General features: G+C 38.8%; 1 protein-coding gene across 1 annotated transcript in view; it reads right to left on the bottom strand.

Moving 5' to 3' along the window:
• Positions 1–25,830, bottom strand: part of LOC126249021 (uncharacterized) — a 712,654-nt gene that overhangs the window by 539,167 nt on the left and 147,657 nt on the right. Inside the window, exons 14-15 of the mRNA XM_049950623.1 lie at positions 22,765–22,950; positions 17,618–17,746 (exon numbers count right to left, since the gene is read on the bottom strand). Of these exons, the coding sequence (XP_049806580.1) occupies positions 17,618–17,746; positions 22,765–22,950 (315 nt within the window). The remainder of the gene's footprint in view (positions 1–17,617; positions 17,747–22,764; positions 22,951–25,830) is intronic.

The following is a 25,830-nucleotide window of genomic DNA, read 5'->3' as shown; positions in this document are numbered from 1 at the left end:
TGCACATCCATACAGTTCACAGGCCTGCTTATAGAGGCCACTTGGGTCAGCCCCCTGGCATGCACAGGTGTGCCGCAAAGAAATACTATTATTTAAGTAAACACAATCAAGTGCTCATCCTACCCTGTACCCGGTATTACTGTTGTCCAATCAACATGTTCAGGGCAATGTACAACCTGTGTCTTACAAGTTGCTCTATAAATAACTATGTTCCATAAATTGTACCAAGCAAGGTGGCACAGTGGTTAGCACACTGGACTGGCCATCCTGATTAATTTTTTCGCTATTTCCCTAAATCACTTCAGGCAAATGCTGAAATAGTTCCTTTGAAAGGGCATGGTCGACTTCCTTCCCCATCTTCTGTAATCCAGTGGGACCAGTGACCTCACTGTTTGGTCCCTTCCCCCAAATCAACCAACCAACCATCCATAAATCATGTTTGTTCTAATTTTTAAAAACTCAAATATGAGTAATTACATAACATTTAACACTTTACAATTAGTGTTCTGAAAATGGATATAATGAAACTATAAGAAGACAACACTGAACTGAAAATGCTAAAATTAGTGCATGACAGAATGATCCTTCTGAAAAAATAGACAAAAATGAAAATCAGTAGCTACAAACAGAAAGATAAACATTGAGAAAACTGTGAAAGCAATTAATGTTTGGCAATGACGACATATTTCATGAACTTTCTACAACAGATTGTAGAAGTGCAGTATACAGTTCTCGTTGTCATCCTTTATACAGCTGATAGTTGTTCATATTTGAAACTGTGAATACATTTCATGTACTTGAAAAGTAAGGTATTTGAGGTCGATCCCATGTTTGGATCAGTTTATTCCTGAGCAATTCCTGTGCATCAAGCACACTAATGCCAACCTTAAAACTGTTTTTGAATACTTATCAGAGTGTAATCTAATGAAACATATTGTACCTCAAGTACCAGGAATGGGGCAACTTCTGTTCCATTTGCTCATTAATGATCTAAACTGAAACATGGATTCTCATAAAGCAATGTTATTTGCAGTACCACAAAAAGGGAAACTGAGTAAAACTTACAGCAATCAGTAAATTCTGTCACAAAAACACTTGCCAGCTGGGTGTAGAATTATAATTTTTTTTTTAAACTATCACATTAAAATTTCAAAATGCCCCAAATAAGAATATGTCCATTCCATTTCTCTTAAGCAACAATGAATGACTTGTTCCATTCCTGGTACAAATTTCCATACTGACCTCCACCTATTTTCTCTTTAATGGAGAATACTATGAACAAACACAAGGAGTCACAATGAGGAGCCCACCCTTGTCTGTGGTAGCGAGTTTCTATTTGGAGTACTTCAAGTAGGAAGCTTTGGCATCATCCAAATGGAAACCTACTTGTTTTCTACATTATCTGGATGACAAGTTCGTGATCTGGCCCCATGAAAGGGACAAGCTCCTAGACTTCCTTACACACCTGAACTCCATATATCTGAACGTCAAATTCACTATGGAGACTGAAGGAGAAGGAAGATTACGATTCCTGGATGTCATGGTCAAAAGAAGAGCAGATAGCAGCCTGGGCCATGGGGTATAAAGGAATAAAATGAACACTGACCTGTATTTGCAAGCGGATAGCTGCCACCACACTGCGCAGAGGAGTGGGGTGCTAAAAATACTGGTGCACAAGGCACACACCATCTGTGACTCAGAGAGTCTGCCCCAAGAGCTGGAACACCTCAAAACTGTATTCCGGAGAAATGGGTATTCGGAATGGAAGATCAGACATGCTCTCTGCCCCGCCTCTACAGTATGGCGTGTGGAGATGGAAGAAGTCATGGAGATAGCCACTGCCTATATACCATATACTGGCACACTATCAAGGAAAATAGGACGAATATTGAGGAAACACTGAGTAGAAACTGTCTTTTCCCCACCAAATAAAACATGAGCATTATTGGGAAGTGTCAAAGATGATCTCAGTTGTTGGAAGGCCGGCATATACCAGATTCCATGTCAATGTGGGAAGACTTATATTGGACAGACAGTGTGCACCACCAAAGATCATTGCTGAGAATATCAGAGGCACACTCAAGACGGCGGTCACAGAGTAACATTTGTCTGAAAATCACGAAATGGACTACCAACATACCAGGGTCTTGGCAGAGACATCTAAATACTGTGACAGCATTGTTAGGGAGGCTATAGAAATTCATACCAGGGATGGACTCATCAACCGAGAATGTGGCTACAACCTCAGCAGGGCATGGGCATCAGCACTGAGTCTAATTAAAAAGATGCTCAGCAAAGGAAATGAACGGGTGACCAGGGCGGACGAGGCAATTACATCGATGCCACCACAGACACTGAAGCCAGAATCTCACTGACTGCTGATGTGTGGGCACTGACCACAGAGAAAACGCCTCATGAGGGTAGGGGATTTAAGACAGCTGCCCACCCTCAGGAGCTTAGTTCGTTAGCACACCTGACGATGGCGACATGTCTGATCACCGAAATATTGTGCCCATTGGACACTATGGACTGGCAGTACACCTGTGGATTCTTCGAGCAAGAAATATGCTGGGGGAAACTGAAGAATCACATCATATACCTCTGCAGGGAGGAGATGTATCACAGCATGAAGAAATTCGACAAGCTGCGCCACCGAAGGAGCCGTTTGCTGAGTGCTCTTGCTTTTCGGAAGAGATGTCATGCCAGTCAGGTTGTGTCAAACTTTACTAAGCTCATGCATCACATCGATTCTGCAGCAGGTAAGAGAAATATGAAGCATGTTAGCCTTGCTTAGTTTCGTGAGAGTATATACTTTACCAGATGCAGCCTTGAGTACAACTCCCAGGAACTACTTAAACTACACCTACAACTAGCCAATCATTTTAATTCTGGGACCTGAGATGGTGTTATTCTGCACATAAGAAGACTTCAAGACGTCATATATCTAAATTCTCTTGTCTCTCTGACAAACCATCACTGGAGGTTCCATGCAAGATGGTCACGGACATTGAGCTGACTGGGGATGCAGTTTCTGTTCTGGAAAAGGGACTTAATTTTGCTCCCACACCTACGTTCACACCAGTAGCAGACATTGTCAGTGCAGTTGAACAGGTTGCTGCACGACTACCACCTGAAGCAGCTGAAGAAGTACGCCAGGAAACCTGCCGTGCTCTGACGAGAACTAAACCGATCAAGTCAAATACTACCAGCAGGGAGAGGGCAGCCATTTAAGACCTGAGATTTTTGTATTACTGGCTGCCAAAGGCAATGCTATGGTTGTTCTTTCCCATAAGGACTACATTGAGAAGCTGTAGAGCCTGCTAAATGACGAATCTTACAGGAAGATCGCTGACCACACAAAGAAGGTGGAGAACAAGACTAGAGCTCTTCTCAAGGACACAGATTTAGCAAATGGAGTCACCAAGAAATTGACGTCTCAAGGAACTGTACCAACAAGACTTTATGGACTCCCTAAAGTCTACAAAGGAGGTGTGCCGTTACGCCCAATTGTCAGCAACATTAGGGCACCTAGATATTTGCTGGCAAAATACCTGGCAGAATTACTAGACCCTTATGTGTGTAAATGCCCTCATCGCGTTCGTAATTCTGTGGATTTCATAAAATGTCTCGACAACTTCAAGCTGAAAGACTGAGACATCCTGGTGAGTTGTGACGTTGTTTAATTATTCACCAGGGTGCTTTTTCAAGAATCAGTTGAGCTTATTGCACAGAAATTAGATGAGAAGACGACCAACTTTTTCAAACACATTCTGACCTCCGTGTATTTTCTTTTTAATGGAGAATACTATGAACAAACACAAGGATACGGAGTACTTTGAGGAGGAAGCTTTGGCATGATCCAAATGGAAACCTATTTGTTTTCTATGTTATGTGGATGACACGTTCGTGATCTGGCCCCACGGAAGGGACAAGCTCCTAGACTTCCTTACACACCTGAACTCCGTACATCCGAACTTCAAATTCACTATGGAGGCTGAAGGAGAAGGAAGATTACCATTCCTCGACATCATGGTCAAAAGAAGAGTGGATGGCACCCTGGGCCACAGGGTAGACAGGAAGAAAATGCACACCGACCTGTATTTGCAAGCAGATAGCTGTCACCACCCTCTGCAGAGGAATGGGCTGCTAAAAACACTGGTGTACAGAGCACACACCTTCTGTGATGCAGAGAGACTGTTCCGATAGCTGGAACATCTCAAAACTGTATCCCGGAAAAACGAGTACTCAGAATGGAAGACCAGACACGCTCTCCACACCACCTCTACAGTACAACATGTGGAGATGGAAGAAGTCACAGAGAAAGAGATAGCCGCTGCCTATATACTGTATACTGGCGCACTATCAGGGAAAATAGGACGAATATTGAGGAAACACCGAGTAGAAACTGTCTTTTGCCCACCAAATAAAATGTGAGCATTATTGTGAAGTGTCAAAGACGATCTTGGTTTGCAGAAGGCTGGCACATACCAGATTCTGTGTCAATGTGGGACAACTTATATTGGGCAGACAGTGTGCACCATCGAAAATCGTTGCCGAGAACATCAGAAGTACACTCGACTTGGGTACCCCAACAAGTCAGTGGTCGCAGAGAACTGTTTGTGTCAGTCACGAAATGGACTACCAACATGCCAGGGTCTTGGCACAGACATCTAAATACTGTGACAGTATTGTTAGAGAGGCATCAAAATTCGTACCAGGGATGGACTCGTCAACTGAGATTGTGGCTACAATCTCAGCAGGGAATAGGAACCAGAATTGAGTCTAATTAAAAAGATGCTCAGCAAAGGAAACGAATGGGCGACTAGGGTGAACGAGGCAATTACACCGATGCTACTACAGATGCCGACGCCAGCATCTCACCGCCCACTGACGCGGACCGCGGAGAGTACCGCTCACGAGGGGAGGGGATTTAAGACAGCCGCTCACCATCAGGAGCTCAGTTTGTCAGCGCACCTGATGATAGCGACATGTCTGATAGCCAAAATATTGTGCCCGTTGGATACTATGGACCAGCAGTACACCTGTGGGCTGTTCAAGCAAAAAAAAAAAAAAAAAAAAAAAAAAAAAAAAATATATATATATATATATATATATATATATATATATATATATATATATATATATATATATATATATATATATATATATATATATATATATATACTGATTTAGTGTTGTGTGGACCTCACCATCAAGAAAGTAAAATATTTTACTATAAGACTCTGTGGCGGCAAGTGTGGTCTCTTCCAGAGAGCCTAAGTTTCACTTGTTGTGTTGTGTTGTTGTTGTGAACAATTGTACTGTGCATACATATTTATTTTATGTAAATGTTTACAAATACAGTGTGTAGTAAGTGTATTTACTGGCATTCTGCTTCTTCCTGTGAATATTCCCAGCTGGAATTCCTGCAGTGGTAACCCACCATGATATGGATGCTGTGACTCATCAAACTACAGTCATAGATACAGCTGGCAATGATCTCAAACAATAGCGAAATGATGGAAAGCAAATTAGTCCTGACTGACAGATTTTTTGCTAACCTACAGCAATGACAATAGATGGATGTCACGGACTACAATGACTGCCATCAGTACATTCCTGATGTAACACATTTCCCGCAGCCATGACCAACAGACATGATCTGAACAATTACATACACTCATAGGTGATGTCACTAGGCCTAACATTCCTGACATATCCAAGCTGACACAACTGGCTGTGTTGGGTTCATGCTCAAATTGGTGACATGGCATTCAACAGCTCCACCCTGTGCAAACCATATGAATACAATGAAATTGCTTACGCTGCTAACAGCTCAAACAAGTGGACCGAACTAGTTTTGCTCCACTTCTAACTGACAGTAGTAGACTGTACATGTAACACATCTCAACAAATCAATACTACCTCACTGACACTGGTTTGGAAGTATGCAAAAAACTACCAGCAAAGCTTACAACATTTGCCATTCAACTATGGGCTGCAAATGATACTCATATCAAACTTTTCAAAACTGTCACATGCACGTGGACCTCAGTCTATTCGAGACATTGCCATGGCATTTTCTGGCTGCAGATGTTCAAGAATGAATCTTGGATGCAGATTTGCTCTGTTGCATTTCTCTCTCCCCAGGTCTAATATGAGATAACCTCAGATAGACCAAGAGTGAAGAGTCAGTTCCTGATATCACAGGAAATCCAACACCAGTTCCACAGGCAGTTCCAGAAGGGACTGTCCATGAACACCACACTCAGTCTCTACACATGACACCTGTCGGTAAATGCTTCATGACTGTCAAGTTTTAGAATTGGAAATACAAAAGGTAACAATGAGTTATGAAAAAGTGAAAAAGGAGATCTTAGCTACACAATGTGAATCTTGAAGCATACACCACAATATTTTCATTATGTAGTGAAATAGATTCCACACATTCTTACATGTGGCACTTAAAGCAGGAATGCCATCATCATCTCCAAATAAAACCCACTGTGAATCAAACAGCACCTTCTGTGATGCCAGAATGTGACACATACAAGGTGAGTCAAATGAAAACCTTAAATTTGTAATAACAAATAAAAATTTTGCACAGTTATCCTTAAATTTGGTAAGCATGCTACAAACAGCATGCAGAATTGCCTGTAGGTGGCTGCATAGTGCAGATGCACAGATACCGTCGCAGTATCAGTATAAAGATGGCTGCCCCACTTGTGACTTGCACCAGGGAAGAACAGTGTTATGTTTTTCGGTTTTTGCATAGTGCAGGTGTAAAACCTATTGAAATTCATTGATGAATGAAGGTTAAGTATGGTGATGCATGTTTGTCATAGCAGCAAGTCTACGAATGGAGTAGGAAGTACGCAAATGGTGTGACTTCGGTGGAAGATGCTCCTCATCCAGGTCAGGCACAATGACTAGTGACTCCACAGAACATTACAGCAGTTGAAGCCATAGTGAAGGAAAACCACTGGATGACACTGAATGACATTGCAGCATGTTTACAGGTTAGTCATGGGTCAGCACACCACATTGTGCATGATGTGCTCCAGTTTCACAAACTGTCTGCAACATGGGTGCCACGGCAGCTGCTTCCTGAAATGAAAGAACGACGTGTTGATGCTTGTGAAGGATTTCTTCAGCACTTTGAATGAGAAGGTGATGGCTTCCTTACAAGAATCTTTACTGGGGACAAAACCTGGGTTCAGTGCCACCAACTGGAAATGAAGAGAGCAAGCAAGGAATGGCGCCATTCCTCATCACCAAAACCAAAGAAGTTTCGAACAGAGCCATCAGCAGGGAAGGTTACGCTCACTCTCTTTTGGGACAAAAAAGGTGTCATTTAGGAGCATTACATGCCTTGAGGGACCACTGTCAACAGTGCATCATACACAGATCTCCTAAAAAATCATCTGCAGCCTGCAATCTAATCAAAGTGACTTGGACTGATGTCAGCAGGTGTCCTTTTGCAACATGACAATGCAAGGCCCCACACTGCCCATACAACAGTTGCAACAATCACAGACCTGCATTTTGAGTGTCTTCCTCATCCACCATACTCACCACACCTTGCCTCAATTGATTTCCATATGTTTGGACCACTCAAAGACGCGATGGGAGGAAATAAGTTCCGTTCTGATGAAGAGGTACACCACACAGTGCATGAGTGGTTACGTGGACTACCAAAAGAATTTTTTTCTAAAGGAATTTATGCACTTTGTAAACATTGGAGGACTTGCATTGAGAATGGGGCGATTATGTTGAAAAGTGATACAGCTTTGTACCACTTCTACACAATAAATAATATTTCAAAAATATTTAAGGTTTTCATTTGACTCACCCTCGTATGTACAGCTCGGAGTCGGGACATATCACACTGCGCATCTCATCCCAAATACAGGCCAGTACAGAGAACTTTTCCAACAGTGTGCATGCATCTCCCATGCGCCAACCTTGCTGACCCTCCCTTTCCCTTCCTTGTTCACCAATGAATGGTGTGCCATTTAAACAGAGGAGACCAGACGTACTACAAGCAGCTAAAACTGCTTTCGATGACTCACTGCAAGGTGACATAGCCAGGCAACCAGACGGCCTGTGGGCTTCACCCACTCACTTAATTCCCAGGAAAGATGGAATGTACAGATTATGTGATGAGTACTGGGCCCTCAATGCTCACACGGTACCTAACAGTGACTCAATACCGAACATCCAAAACTTTACTCACACTGTAGTAGAAGCTGCTGTGTTTAGTGTTCTAGACTGTAAAAAAGCTCGCCTGCAAATTCCCAAGCCTACTGTGGACATATCCAAAAATAAGATAACACCATCATTTGGACTCTACAAATTTTTGTTCATGCCTTATTGTTTGAAAAATTCAGTCCAAAGTTGGCAACACTTCACTAATAACATACACTTCAAATTTCCATTCTGTTACACATACCTGGATGATATTTTGATTTTTTAGGCATAACTTATGCACTCATTGTTGTGACCCTTCAACATTAAGGTGTAATGATAAATGACAACAAGAACCAATTTCGACAATCTGAAGTGACACTCCTGAGACACTCTGTTACTCTAAATCAGGTTCGACCCAATGCCTAACACACAGAACTTATCTGTTACCTTCCATGGCTCAGGACTTATCGTGAGTTACAGGGATATATTAGCATAATTAATTTCTACAGACATCACTTGTGACAAGTGGCACCTATGCTGGCACCATTGACAGAGGCATTGGCTGTTGAAATCATATGCAGCAAGCAGGCTCTCACTTGAACCCCTCAAATGGAACAAGAATTTAACTGAATTAAATTCACCTTATTATATGTTATAATGGTAGCCTATCTAATTGTGACAACTCCCTCATCAATTACTTCTGATGCAAGGGATACTGCAATCTGAGCTATGCTTCAGCAGAAAGTTGCAGGTGAGCTACAACCATTATGCTTCTAGATACAGTTTTCTAGCATATGCTAACCACTTACATTGAGACTTGTTTCGCCACCTTGATTATGTTGCACAACTAACATTCAGCATCTTAAGGGTGTGGACAATGTTACTGCTGATTACCTATCCCAAGCAAATGCATTCTCAGCTGACATCAACTATGATGAACTGACCAAGGTCCAACAACAGTATATGCAAATCTGCAATCTTATGCAAAATACTATAACTGAATTGAAGCTTGAGCAGCACACTATCCCTGGTTCCTGCATGTAGATCTGGTGAGATGTGTCACAACACTATTATCTTCCACTGGTCCCACTCCCTTGGAGGAAGCCATTTTCAATAGCTTGTACAGACTGTCACACTGGAGGGTACACCCCAATACTAAACTTGTTAGGACCATTTTTTTCTGCCCAGATGTGAAGTGAGACTGCAAACTGTGGACCAAAATCTGCTTGGTTTGTTAGCACTGCAAGACTGATTGACAAACATATTTGAAATGCAGATGGCATGAAATACGCAACGTCTGGTTGCAGCATGTCCACTTCAACCTAGTCAGCCCCTTACTGGAGTCAGAAGGTTTCCAGTATATGCTTTCCATGAGTGATCGCATAATCTGTTGGGTGAGGTAAAATTCACACCGGACATAATGGTGGAAACATGGCAAGGACATTTTCACAACTGCACATATTGCGTTTTGGCTGCCTAACATCCATCACTACAAACCAAGGTCATCTCTTTGGGCCCATATTCTTCTCCAAACTACACTATGTGATCAAAAGTATCCTGACACCCCCAAAAAATTACGTTTTTCATATTAGGTGCATTGTGTTGTCACCTACTGCCAGGTACTCCATATCAGCGACCTCAATATCATTAGACATCATGAGAGGGCAGAATGGTGTGCTCCACGGACCTCGAACGTGGTCAGGTGATTGGGCGTCACTTGTGTCATATGTCTGTATGCGAGATTTCCACACTCCTAGACATACCTAGGTCCACAGTTTCTGATGTGACAGTGAAGTGGAAATGTGAAGCGACACATATAGCTCAAAAGCATACAGGCCGACATTGTCTGTTGACTGACAGAGACCGCCGACAGTTGAAGAGGGTCGTAATGTGTAATAGGCAGACATCTATCCAGCCCATCACGCAGAAATTCAAAACTGCACCAGGATCCACTACAAGTACTATGACAGGTGGGCAAGAGGTGACAAAACTTGCATTTCATGGTCGAGCGGCTGCTCATAAGCCACACATAACGCTGGTAAATGGCAAATGACACCTCGCTTGGTGGAAGGAGCGTAAGCATTGGACGACTGAGCAGTGGAAAAACATTATGTGGAGTGATGAATCATGGTACACAATGTGACGATCCAATGGCAGGATGTGCATATGGCAAATGCCCAGAGAACGTCATCCGCCAGCGCGTGTAGTGCTAACAGTAAAATTCGGAGGCGGTGGTGTTATGGTGTGGTCGGGTTTTTCATGGAGGAGGCTTGCACTCCTTGTTGTTTTGCATGGCACTATTGCAGCATAGGCCTACAATGATGTTTTAAGCACCTTCTTGCTTCCCACTGTTGAAGAGCAATTGGGGGATGGTGGCTGCTTCTTGCAACGCGATCGAGCACCTGTTCATAATGCAAGGCCTGTGGTGGAGTGGTTACAGAACAATAACATCCCTGTAATGGACTGGCCTGCACAGAGTCCTGACCTGAACCCTATAGAACACCTTTGGGATGTTTTGGATCACTGACTTACTACCAGGCCTCACTGACCAACATCGATACCTCACCTCAGTGCAGCAGTCCATGAAGAATGGGCTGCCATTCCCCAAGAAATCTCCCAGCACCTGATTGAACGCTTGTCTGCAAGAGTGGAAACTGTCATCAAGGCTAAGGGTGGGCCAGCACCATATTGAATTCCAGAATTACCGATGGAGGACGCCACAAACTTGTAAGTGATTTTCAGCCAGGTGTCCGGATACTTTTGATCACATAGTGTATATAGCCTTTATAGTTCACAGTGGTACCACACTACAGAGCAATGGTTTGGTGGAATGCTTGCATTGAACACACAAAGAAGCCCTTATGTGTCACGGAGGTCAGCAGACCGTCCTTACCACTGGTTCATTTACGTTTGCATTTCATGTTCAAAGAAGACCTCCATGCCTCTCTACTAGCACAGATTTATTCAGGGAACTGCTCAGTCTACCAGCAGATTTCATCTTCCTGGCACAACCACCAATGACTAAGGAGCTACCAGCTCAAATACAGACAATGAAACAACACACTCCATAACTAAGAATACCGCCGACCCATGGCTTAACAAGAATTTTTGTGCACGAGGCTTTCGCAGACTGTGGGTATGTCATGTTACAGGATGATCAGACAAGCACTGCAGCCACCATATTCTGACCCACTTCAGATACTGAATAGGGAAGACAATTCTTTTCATAATTTACTACATACGAAGCCAGTCACCATTTCAGTGCATTGTCTCAAACTCACCTGGGTTTTACATGATACAAGCAGATAGCTGATGCAGGGACTGCTTCAACTGATGACAGCACTCACCTTACTCCAGAGCATGACAGAACATCAAACAGTAAGAATACTAAAAATGCATTCGAGGTGAGCCTTGATGAGCAACCATTTGAACCAAATGACGTAAATATGAAACTGGTAGATGAATTCATTGTGGTTAAAAGACAGCATGAGGAATGACTGGTTGAGAATGTTTTTAATTCTAGGCAGTTCACATGCCATTTCAAACTACTTGATGGCATTCAACCTGCAGTGATAAGATCACAGCTATCAGCTACCGGTTTTGTAATAATCATGGCCACTAGGAAACGACTGCCACCAGCAAGCATGTAAGAATGATGGGTAGCACTGCATCTTCTCTACTGTCACCCCCACAGCCATGTGCTCCATCAATGCAACTTGATAATTTCAACACCAACCACCAATACTGCTATGGTCACCCCCCGCCACCTATCCCTCTCACCTTCATTATTATTACCTGTACTAATAAGGGGAGAGGGACACCAGCACAAAGTATTCCCTTCTCACCAAGAAGTGGTCCAACCATGTCCTGCACTGCAGCCACTTGTGGAATGGCTGATCATACAGAACTGCATGAAGATAATGTCAGCAACTGCAGCCTTAGGTGACTTCTTTCTGCCAGTGCTCTGCTCTTCCAGCAGAGGGTCGAGAGGGAAGGGAAGAGGGGGGAGTAGGGAGGTGGGAGAGGTTCTGTGGGGACTTCACCATTGATTATGTAAAATATTAGGAAACAAGACTGTTTCTGCAGCAAATTTAGCCTCTCATAGGGTACATATCTTTGACTCATTCAGTTCATCATGATCAATTGTGTCATGCAGAAGCATTTTTTGTATATCTGTGTTTGGCAATAATGAGTGTTTTAATTGTATGTAACGGCATTCTCCTTCTTTGTGTGAGCATTCCCAGCTGGAATTCCCAGAGGACTATTAGATCACAGTACTCTGGTCACCAAAACTACTCCAATGACATTGAAAGAAAAAAGTTCACTTTATAAATATAAATGAAATTTATTTTACAGTAGACTGTGTAATCTTTGTAAATATCTCAAATAATGAGTTGGTTGGTTGGTTTTGGGGATTAAAGCGACCAGACTGCTATGGTCATCGGTCCAAATAATGAGATCTCAGCATAAGTGTTGTCGCAAACAAATATCAATGACGCACATAATTCCTTTTCTTCAATCTTCATGAAATAGTTTGAGATTTGCTTACCACAGAAGATGTCAAAAATTAGATACCATGGCAGCTCAAAGCCAAGTTCTTGGATCACAGTTGGCATTATACATTCTTGCAGGACTCTAAAATGAACTTATTTTGAAAATGAAAACATCAACAAATCCACAGCTTATAGAATATATAAAGAATTACAAGAAGGTACATCAAAATTTAATTGCTCCTGAAAAATTTCTGACCAATGACAGCTTAATAGGGCAGTCTGATAACAGGTAGAAAGCTATATGGGGAATTGTGAATACTGAAACAGAGAAGAGAAATGAATACCAGGACATCATCCTAAAAAATGAAGAAAATGTTGATATTAGAAAAGACAATTGGCCAGTACAATTAAGCTCAAAATTCACAAATAAAGGAAAACCAGAATGTTCAAAATTTGTTTGCAGCATGCAGAATGAGTATAGATCCAACAAATTAACATGAAGTGTTAAAAGTGAAGAGAGCTGGAAACCTAAAATACCAGCAGGAGTTGGTGAGGTGCTGGTGTCTATCTCCATCAAGACAGCTCCTAAGATTGCAATGCCCATGGCATAAATTGTCACCTTGTCATTTCATGAAGTAGAATGTGTTGAAAGATTGAAAATCTCATAAGTGGAGCCATTATTTTAAGATGGCAATAATTACATGTTAAAAAGCTGTCAGTGAGTATCAGTCCTTCTGGCATTCTCAAAAATAAGAAAAATGTATGACACACAAAACCAAAATATATCTAAATGGTCATAAGTTGCAGAAAAACAATCAGTGTGTCTTTCAGCCAGGTACTAACACACGTAAACTTAACAAATAATCAGATAGAAACCATAGCAATATATATCTCTCCAAAACATTTGATACTGTCAGTCATGACATTCCATTAGAAGAATTGGAAGTGCTAGGTATTTAAGGGACAGGCTATAAGTGGTTCATACCATACCTACAAAACTGAACACAGATTGTGGGACTGATGTCAGCTTACTCTAATGACAAAATCAGTTTAATATAAGATGCAGCAGGAAGGGTACCACAAGGCAGCATTGTATATCCCCTATTATTTCTTATCCATATAAATGACATACACTCCTCAGATAGTATAGCCAATATCATGTCATTCACACATTATGCTACTTTGATTATAAGTGCACCAAACCAATTGCTGCATAAAACTGCTGATCAAATCCTCAAGTATGTCTACTCTTGGTTCAATGCAAGGAGCTTGACATTAAATTTAGATTTGGGAAAATAAGTAAAAATGTAAATCTAGATATAATATTGAGTGACAAAGCCATACACAGAGTAATCTTTACTACCTTGATGGGTGATTCACGTTGATAGAAACTTAAATTTTAATGGTCATGCAATAAAACGTACAGAGAAAGTTAATTCAGCCTGCTTTACCTGAAGAATTATCACAAACTTTTGTATATCAGAAGGTGCCAGGAGGCATACTTTGGCTATTTTGAGTCCCTTGCAACATATGGAATAATATTTATGTGTTTTGCTACCTGACTACTAAACTATATTTTGTCATTACAGAAGAGAATTACTTCAATCCAAATAATACCACACCATCCTCCACAGACAACTGCAAACCTCTCTTCAGAAAATAATACCCAAAACATCACATCATTCCACAAACTGTACAACAGTACAAAGAAAGCTGACGCACATAGGCATTGAACTGCGTCAATGTTAAACTTTAGAACAGAGCAATAGTCCTCATTAGAAAGCTGCGAATGAAAATAAATTTAAAGCAGACTTTAAAAAGTTTCTACTCAAAGAACATTTTTGCTCAAATATTTGAACAAAGCAAGAACAAGAAATTATTGTTCAAATTTTTACAGCCAAAGAAAAATTGAGAAATGGACAAATGTGGTATCAAATTGACCACTGTGAGGTCCACTTTTGCAACAGACTGGTTTACTTGCTTGAAGATAATCAGGGTAATCAAGGAAAACTTAATTAGTGATTTCAGGGAAAACTGAAATTTTTCGTGAGAAGTTTCCAATAGCTATGTACACAAATTGTCAAAAATATAATTTCTTCAAGTAGGTTTTGCACATAAAAAGTAAGATTGGTGTGATATTTAACTGTTAATAAAAAATTTAAAATAAAAATGGAAAAAAGTTAAATTTTTGTCCAATACCTTGTCTAAAAGTAATAAATGAAACAGATTAGAGAAACCATTGTATGACCTCTGAATGATGCTTGAATTCGTATAAAGCAAATTAGATGGTGATTGTAAATTTAAAGATGAAAGTTTAAACTAAAATCTTAGAATTTTAAAGAGTTCTTGAGGATATTTTGTGTATTATGTAGACTGTGCAGTCTTATTTGCCATGGTTGAAAGCATCATTTGAAGACGCATCAAATGTTTCTCTAATTTCTTTCAGTTCTTACTTTTAGACTAATAATTTTACAAAACATTTGACCTTTTTTCAATTTTTCTATTAACTGGAAAGCAACATTTTTCTGATAGTGTTTATATTAAGCTTAAACAAAAATGTCCCTTAACATTTTCATTACACATTCATATCTAAAAGACAGCTGTTGTCTGATGTAAAACCTTTACTGTACTGAATCACTGTTGTATATAAAAGGCTTTGTTGGTAAGGACAGTCATAAGTAAAAGCCTATGAGGAACATGCTATGAACTTACAATAAGAAAAGTATGTGGCTATACAAATTTGTATTACTTTGTAAGTTATATCACTTTGTATCATCTTTTGTGTATTATTTTATGTATATGTTTGAGTTTACCACTTCCTTGTAAGATTTCACATAACATTTATATACACATTTGGACAACATTCATACAATATTTACTGTCTATGGATAGATAAAAATTAAATATAAAATAAAATAATTAATCTTTTCATCATGTTACTAATGTTTGATATTAAAAATTTGTCAAGTTGTACTATTATTATTTCAAAGACAAGTCAGTAAATACAAGGGTAATCCCAAAAGTAAGGTCTCCTATTTTTTTATAAGTACATAGACCTGTTTATTTCTACAATGGTTTACATCAGTTTACAGCTTGAACATTTAGCTATTTTTCGACAAAATCAACATTTCTGTCGATGCATTTTTGTAGACGCTGTGGCAGTTTTTGCATGCCCATGTCATACCAGGTCATCACCATGCTTTTCAGAAAGTTATGAACTGGCACGATTGTTGCTTGGTCTCAGGTGTAAAGTGGTATGCCCAGATTTCATCAACCTGTGACAACTGAGTCCAGAAAGTTGTCCTGTTCGGCTGCAAGACTGCGAAGAAATGTGCAGGAAGCATCATATCATTGCTGCATGAGATCCTCAGTCAGCATGCATGGCACCCATCTTGCACACATCTTCCAGTAGTTCAATGTTTCCATTAAAATTCTGTGATCAGTGCTTCTGGAAACCTCAGGAACCAATGTGCAGAGATCATCCAGGGTGATATGCCAATCTTCACACATGCTTCGTTCAACTTTCAACACTGTCTCCTCAGAAATTGACAGTCTCCCACTTCTTTGTTGGTCGTGAATTTCAGTCCGACCAGCTGCAAACTCTCTACACCACTTACGAACATTTTTGACATCCATGCACAACTCACCAAACACTTCTGTAAAATTGGTGATGGATTTCAATCAACGCAGTGCCCTTTGCATTCAAAAACCGAATAACTGTGCGCATTTCGCACTTGGTGGTAACATCCAACGGGAGCTCCGTTCTCAATGGCTGCCAAGCCAAGACTGAGAGCCTCAGGGCAGCGTGTGCTTGTTTACACACAGCACGTGAAGCACTCTTCGTAACAGTGTGATCAACTGCCACACTAACAGAGCTATATAGGAAACCTTATTTTTGGGATTACCCTCGTATTTTTTTGTATCATTTGAATCTTACTATTTTTAACATCTCTCATTAAATACAGAGTTCATGTTATTTTTCTATATAAGACAGGATACAACTCATTCAAAATATCAGAACACAGAGGAAAGAAATACTTCTGAGTGTGTTTCTTGGTCACAGCCATAATTGTAAATTATCTGTGTTTTCTGAAATGCTCCAGATCAACAACTTCTGCTCTGGGTGTGATTTCTGATTAGTGCGGTGGAAGCATCATAACATTGGCTTGATTACCATATTTATAATTTTCATTTCATCTGAAATAACAACATACTGGAACTCTTGCACACTTAGACACAAAGTACGCTGTAGGCAAAGATGTAAAATAAGGATATATGTGGTATACTTCCTTAAACCTCCTACATATGCAACAGCACATTCTAATAAGAGTTCCAAGTCTGTCACTGTGAATCCATCACAATTTGACAACACTGGCATTCATAAATATGCCACTATAAAAAAAAAAAATATCTTCATTAGTCATGACTTAAACTGGCTGTGGTACAAAACATTATGTACCTACAGAACAATTTGTTGATAAGCAAATAAAAGAATTTAGACATAACAGAAAACATTTTTTATTGAAACCTTATAGAAGAATTTTTGAATGAGAGAGAGAGAGAGAGAGAGAGAGAGAGAGAGAGAGAGAGAGAGAGTGTGTGTGTGTGTGTGTGTGCACTTCATAGTGTGGACAATTTACAAGATACATCTGTAAATAAATATTGCAAAAAGAAATGAATACCCATGTATTCATTGAGAAAATAGAGTAGTCTTATTAAATTAATTGGAAAACTCTGCACAACAGTTGCTAATCAACAGTGTGTTCTATGGAGCATGCAATTAGCAAAGTGCATAGCTAACTACTTTAATTCTTCTTTGAAGTTACTTCAACAGGCATTTATTCCAGATTTAAAACATTTGCTAAAATTCTTCCAATGTATGATCATGCACATATTTTGTTGTTCAGATTTTAAAGTAGGCCAGTGGTCATTACCTTTCCTGAAAGGATCTGCTGCAGCTTTCTGAATGGGTTCAGTGACCGCAGGAGCTCACTGACTTCATCCTGACCTTCAATGCTCCCATATTTGAGTTCATTTCCAAAAATCTTGAGCCCTAGAGAGGCCTATGACAAAAATAACATCACATTCTGAGGTAGTCAGCATATTTCTAAATCACAAAGAAGATATTTTCAACTGCTGTACAGCCTATACTGCTGAAATCAGTCTATCTTCTGTAATTTTTAACATACTAATTTCAGAGAGCAAGTACCTGTTTTTGAATGTTATATCTTGGAATTAGGAAACTGATTGCTTCAGAATTATGGTTTTTATTCTGTTTCAACTATATGAACATCTATTTCACTGTAATTATATAACAAAAATATTCTTAACCACTAGTGTAATATCACTTACTCCCTGCTCATCATTTTAAAAATTAAAATTAAAAATAAAATACATTTAAAAATTAAAAAATAAAATATAGCTACCTGTAGAAACCAATATCAAATTATTGCTTTATCTGAAACTTCTTTTAATGTATTTATCTACCAGCTGTGATTAACACATCATATCAAGTTGCTAACTAAAGAGATTCAGAAATTATCAGGTGAAAGTTCAATGTTCAAATAAGTCATACCATTTCAGTCATTCCACAGAATGCATACAGAGAAGTGAACACTAAAGTCTATGTCAAAACAGAAATGACAGTTCAGGTACTTCAAGTTAAATGAAGAGACTGCTAGTGGAAGGTGATATCGATGTATTTGTATAATGTACTTCACTGGTAATTTGTGTATTTGCTTACATATGCAGTTGAAGAATCACAATAGCTCCCTACTTAGGAATCATATACAACCGCTCGCTCACCAATAGATCTGTACCTACAGATTGGAAAATTGTGCAGGTCGCACCAGTGTTTAAGAAGGATAGTAGGAGTAATCCATCGAACTACAGACCTATATCATTGACGTTAATTTGCAGTAGGGTTTTGGAGCATATACTGTATTCAAACATTATGAATCACCTCGAAGGGAACGATCTATTGATACGTAATCAGCAAGGTTTCAGAAAACATCGTTCTTGCGCAACTCAGCTAGCTCTTTATTCGCACGAAGTAATGGCGGCCATCGACAGGGGATCTCAAGTTGATTCCGTATTTCTAGATTTCCGGAAAGCTTTCGACACCATTCCTCACAAGCAACTTCTAATCAAGCTGCGGGCATATGGGGTATCGTCTCAGTTGTGCAACTGGATTCGTGATTTCCTGTCAGGAAGGTCGCAGTTCGTAGTAATAGACGGAAAATCATCGAGTAAAACTGAAGTGATATCAGGTGTTCCCCAGGGAAGCGTCCTGGGACCTCCGCTGTTCCTGATCTATATAAATGACCTGGGTGACAATCTGAGCAGTTCTCTTAGGTTGTTCGCAGATGATGCTTTAATTTACCGTCTAGTAATGTCATCCGAAGACCAGTATCAGTTGCAAAGCGATTTAGAAAAGATTGCTGTATGGTGTGGCAGGTGGCAGTTGATGCTAAATAATGAAAAGTGTGAGGTGATCCACATGAGTTTCAAAAGAAACCCATTGGAATTTGATTACTCGATACATAGAACAATTCTCAAGGCTGTCAATTCAACTAAGTACCTGGGTGTTAAAATTACGAACAACCTCAGTTGGAAAGACCACATAGATAATATTGTGGGGAAGGTGAGCCAAAGGTTGCGTTTTATTGGCAGGACACTTAGAAGATGCAACAAGTCCACTAAAGAGACAGCTTACACTACACTCATTCGTCCTCTGTTAGAATATTGCTGCGCGGTGTGGGATCCTTACCAGGTGGGATTGACGGAGGACATCAAAAGGGTGCAAAAAAGGGCAGCTCGTTTTGTATTATCACGTAATAGGGGATAGAGTGTGGCAGATATGATACGCGAGTTGGGATGGAAGTCATTAAAGCAAAGACGTTTTTCGTTGCGGCGAGATCTATTTACGAAATTTCAGTCACCAACTTTCTCTTCCAAATGCGAAAATATTATGTTGAGCCCAACCTACATAGGTAGGAATGATCATCAAAATAAAATAAGAGAAATCAGAGCTCGAACAGAAAGGTTTAGGTGTTCGTTTTTCCCGTGCGCTGTTCGCGAGTGGAATGGTAGAGAGATAGTATGATTGTGGTTTGATGAACCCTCTGCCAAGCACTTAAATGTGAATTGCAGAGTAATCATATATATGTAGATGTAGACAAATCATGTAAAACTGTGAGAATAATATAAGAGTAATGAATTACTAGTGGTGGCGGTGGGGGGGGGGGGGGGGGGGGAGGGGGGGTAGTACATGGCATACTGTCCAATACATACTGGATAAGAAGATCTAGGGATTAAAATTGTTACTTGCTATTAAACATTTGAGTGCCCTGCAAAGTATGAGGTCATTGAGAACACCCACCCAACACTGCTTTGCGAATGTATAGCAGAGCTCTATGTATATACTTTAGATGCAATGGGACAGTCTGCTACTACATGATGTGATAAATCTTTGAATTTTTGACAGAGGAGCTAGTCAAACTCCAAGAAGTCTTCTAAACAAATCTTAGACGTCCTCTATACCATTTACATTCACAGGCCACATCCGCCATTCCACTTGAATAAGACCCTCATCTGTTTTTCTTTGGAGACAAGCACTCCCATGTACTAAAGGCCAGTATTAACATTGGCACCAGCACAAGTCAGAACAAAGTACCATATGAACTTATGGATAAACCTTCAAGTGTTCATTTTTGATGAATTGGAGATTCATACATCTCTCAGTGCTGATTTTTGGACACACAATCAGTCCCAATCACATTATACATTATTTTGCCCATGATTTTGAAATGACATTTATCCTGCCAGATTACTGATGTAGGTATTTTGTCAATGTCTCATTCATGCCAAGGAATGGCCTTGCTAGTACATGACTGTAAGAAAAAGATAACTGGATGAACCATGAAGTGAAAACAGCAAGAGAGAATCTTGAGGCTTTTCCAAACCGCAATGCTATAGAATAGCAATAATAGTAGACTAAATGTAGAATTTAAGAAGTATCATGATTATGACATAGATCTGTTGATAGAAACTAAAAAAAAAATACATAGCCACAATATTAAGTAACTTTGTTAACACTGAGTTGCCTATTTGGGAAGCTATAAATAGCTTTCAACATTGTAATGACAAATAAACCAGTGATCTTACGATCAACTATTATGAGAGTATCATCAAATGCCAATATCAGATCACAGATGTTTTTAATGAGTACTTTTTCTGTTGCAAAATCCATCAAGACCATCTCAACAATCTTCAGTACAGACATAAGGGCATTCCAGTCAAATAAAGCATATACTTGGGCCCAACTAACAGCAAGGAAATAAAATGCTTGGTAAGGTCACAAAAATTACAAAATTAGCAGGCTATGATGGATTGTCTATCAACACATTAAAAATTTGCATAGACGACATATCTGATGCCATGAAAACAGCAATAAATGATATAACTACATCTGGTAGTTTCCCAGACTATTTAAAGACAGCATAAGTAACCATGATTTACAAGATAAAATCTAAACCTGAAAAATACCAACCCATATTAATCATACCTGCATTTTCTATGGTGACTGAGAATGTCATTCCTGAGTCAAGACAATCTAATATTTCAAAACCAGAATGGTTTTATGAAGAACAAGTCTACTTCAGTAGCTACAGCACAACTAACAGACAATTAATAATTGTCACAGAAACAAGGAGTATGTTACTGGAGTGTTCCTTGATCTAGAAAAACTTTTGATTGTGTCAACACCACTATATTACTTGACAAGCTGTGGAACCTGGGTATTAGAGGGAACCTGGGTGTCAGAGGAACTGGCAGTGAGTTAATAAAATTGTATATGAGCAATAGGACCCCTTCTTTTCTTGATTTATGTTAATGATATACAGAACTGTTCTCCTACCTGTAAAAAAAATATTATATGCAGAGAATACATCAATTGTGTGCAAACACAAAGCCTACAACTGTCTGGAGGTGCTGTGCGACAGTTTAAATGATAAAATAGCCAAGTATGTCAATGATAGCCATTTAAATGTTAAGTGTTTTAAACACTGCAATAATTGAATTTAACACCAGGGAACAAATAGAATTTCATATGAAATTATCCATCTGAAATGACATTGTAAGATAGGAAAAATGGACAAAATTCTTGGGAATCGCAAACTAGGACATCCTCAAATTGTACATGCATATAGACTCCTTAGCCCATAAGCTGTCCAAAAACGTATTTACAATAAACATGATTAGCAAATTTTGTAAGGATGTGTCTATACTAAAAACTGTTGATCATTCATTACCTCATCAAATTTAAGCTATGTAGTAGAAATACAGGGTGCAACAATACAAACCAACCTTAGCACATTATTAACACTACAGAAAAGCTATCAGAATTACTGTGATGTCAAACATATACAATCATGTTGGAACCTGTTTCCACAATTAGGTGTGCTTACCATTATGGGCTATATGCTATATATATTAAAAGTAATATTTCTTGTGAAAACAATAAATCCAAGCTTAAACTGTGACCTACAGCAGCATGCTTAAACTGTGACCTACAGCAGCATAATACAAGACAAAAATTAAAATACAATGCAAATAGCCACAGAACAACTTCATATGGAAAAAACTGCTCTCCATCATGAGCTGAAGCTAGCCAGTGCCCTAGCAAAAAGTCTCACAACCCTTCCTACTAGTGATTTAAAAAACCAGCTAAAAATAATTTTAACAAAAAATCCGTTCTGCTCCCAAGATGAGTTCTTTATCTTTATCAACAGTACTTTTTATGTATGTCAAGCTCACAAATGATAATACAAACTACTCATAATACTTTTATTTGTATATTAAAAAAAGTTAAATGCTATAAAATGTAAAATTTATTGTATCACACAAATATTTAGTTTGTGAGTTCTAAACTGTCATATTCTGAAGAATAATCTGTACAATGTCTTGAAACTGTATTATTTCCAGGAACTGTATTTGGCAATTTGATGTTGAATAAATATTATTATTAAAAACATTTGATCAATTTGATACAAGTAAGTACATAAGAGTGAATCAACCTTACTTTGGGGTCATAGAAGTTAGTGTCAATTACATTCGGCAAGCTGTTGACACTCTCCTTCAGATCACCATTTACACTTCTGTAAAAGCGTTTATGTATTTCTTCTTTCACTTTCTGTCCATTAAAGGGTCCTTTTGGTCCAAACATTGTTTCCACATAATGCTCAAATCCCTCCATTCTTCCTGACAGCTACAAAATTACAAAACCATGATATTCAAATTAATTTCAGTCACATATACATCAGTTTTTATGCTAACAGGTGTAACATGTGTACAGTACGTATATAAATAAACAATCGAAAATCTTCGGAGGAATATCAATAATATGAGAAGGATAGAATGCTCTCACCACTTAGAGGAGACATTGAGTGGCAGATAGGAACATTGAGTAAAAGACTGCTAGATATTATTAACTACCAGACTATGTCCTTCATCAGACAGAGGCAAAACAAAACACACACCCACATTCACATATGCATAACACACACACACACACACACACACACACACACACACACACACACACGGCCACTGTCACCTCAGGGTAAAGCTCCAATTTCTTTTCTCAGCGTGTCTGTCTGCCATTCAACACCTCCTCTGCGATTTTTCAAAATCTCAGTCACCAAATTAAACTACAGCTACTACACAGTTGTTATAAAAATTGCACATTGTTGATATCTAAATGAAATTACCTACAATATTATAACTGAGTGCTATGCTAGAACTCAACATTGACTCGTTGTGTTTCACAGGAAATTATTTACACTTAATTCTATAACCAATGTTATGATGTGGCTAAATCTATTCTTTGTCATAGTCCTTCTCCCAAACTTGCTATTCCACCAGGATGTTAAGAAGAATCTCAGTAAGGTTTAGAAAATTGAGCTAAGATACTAGAAAATCTAAGGTTCAGGTTAGGTCACAAGACATGCAATGATTGCCAAGTAGAATGGTTTCCTCGGAAGGCAAAGAACTGTTTTTGAGGTTTGATATGGCGCAGAGTTTATTCTGGTGGCAGTTTTCTTTCCTAGGCCCACAAGTAAAAATAAGTCAGGAATCCAAGAAAGTACTTGCAAGGTGTTAACGCCCGCACTGGCATTAAATTGACCAGATATTTGACAGTTGCAGTCTTGCAGGTAAAACCATATTGCTCTACCATTTCATCAGATAAATGTATAAATATCCTGAGTGACCTACCTTTAAGTTCGTTAGGAAGTGGTCTAGTTGGGAGAAATCACCCATTGCATTCAACAGACATAAATGCTCTCAAATGTGATAGAATGTGCCCAAGCACTTCTCACAACCTTATATCAGAGTAAATTCCTGTGATTCTCAGTGTACCAATGAATGGAAGTGTTAATATGCATGACAGCAGTAATCACTTAGAGACTGATGGTAACAATGATACTGACTGTTTGGAACAAATGCACAAAAATAGTGAAGAAAATGGCAGATGGTGAAGACAAGATTGAATGTATTACATCAGTGAGAAATGTGAAATGAAGCAGACTGGAATTGTGAAGAAGTTGAAAGCTCTAATATGCTTTAAAAACAATGTTTGTTGATAAATGTACACCTACAAAACAGGTATTAAACACACCAATTTTCTGTGCACCAAGACAGATTCAAACCACTTTGCAGATTCTTCATTTTTAAATGATGACACACTGCATGCATTTCAGAGCAATAAAATATTGTTCAAGCTGAGCTCAGTTATACAGCACTTGAAGAATAGTTTAAAAATTCATTCAACGTGGCAATGAAAACCCACCAATCTCTAAAAATCACCAAATTTAGAAATAAAGTCCTATGGGACTTGCAAATTATCTACAGGATATTTGTGGCAAATTGTGGCTTATATAGTTAGTTCCACAGACATACAAATGAAATTTCTTTCCATGCAGACCTCAAAAACCAGTCACATTGTTGTAAAGATTTCTGAGCCTCTTTTTAATGGATGGAGAATTATTATAACTTATATTTACATATGTTTAAAGGAACAGAGATATGAGTATGGCTATCACATTAAAATCAAATAGGAGGAATGTATCTGATGCCCCAAAATTTGCACAATTCCAAAAAAGTGAATTCATACCAGTCACTCACAGGGCATTATGATGCTGAAACGAGGGGACAAGAAATATGTGGCCTTTATTTCAACATTCTATAATGTTATAGTCGCTACAGTAAGCAAATGGTTCAATGAGGTAAGTACGCCTCAAATTATGAAATAATACCATTCTTTAATGGGGAATGTAGAATCAAAAGATCAGGAGGCACAAACTTTCCTCATGGAAAGACAAAAAAGGTGTAAAGTGGTATCAAAAATGTTTAGTACGTTGATGAATATTTCTGTTTACAATGATTTTATTGTTTATCAAGCCAGTAACAAGACGAAGTAATAGGTACATTTCAGGCTGTCTCTCATATTAGGATTTCTAGAAATTAATGGGAAGATTATAGTTTCATCTTGATGTGGACAATCTTCAAAAGCTGCTAGGCCTAAATAATTCACAGAAAGGCATTTCATTTAAAAGGTCCCACAAATAGAGAAGGAGAGTAAGCCTACAAAGAGATTTTCAGTATGCTATAAAAAGATAGGGATACTGAATATAAATCCAATGCAGACAATATGGCATAGGACTTTGTTTAAAGATAGCTTCAATGTATAATACAGAAAGAATTAATGTGATAATGTATGTTTTAAACATAATAAAGGCATGTTATTCACAATTCCTGAACATTTCATTACTTTTCCACAAATAATTCCTGTGTTAGAGCAGTTCAAATAAAATGCTGCATCCCTGTACAAAATGGTCACATAAACTACCACCAGTATGTGTTGCACGTGAACGGAATCCAGGTTGAAAGGTTAGAATGTATGTTTATTTGAAAGATTAATATAAATCTTCGGTGAAATGGGAAAGGGATGGAAATAATTAGCTTGGAAGCATGTTTAAATTATGGGTTAAAATGAGAGTTACAGATACTCAAATATAGTGAAGGAAACAATTCAAAAATATTCAGTAAGGTTCAATGAAATGCAATGATTAGTCTGAAATATCAAGGT

Source organism: Schistocerca nitens, chromosome 3, assembly GCF_023898315.1.
Source record: "Schistocerca nitens isolate TAMUIC-IGC-003100 chromosome 3, iqSchNite1.1, whole genome shotgun sequence".
In the NCBI taxonomy this organism is placed as follows: Eukaryota; Metazoa; Arthropoda; class Insecta; order Orthoptera; family Acrididae; genus Schistocerca; species Schistocerca nitens.
This window is presented reverse-complemented; position numbering and strand designations above follow the sequence as displayed.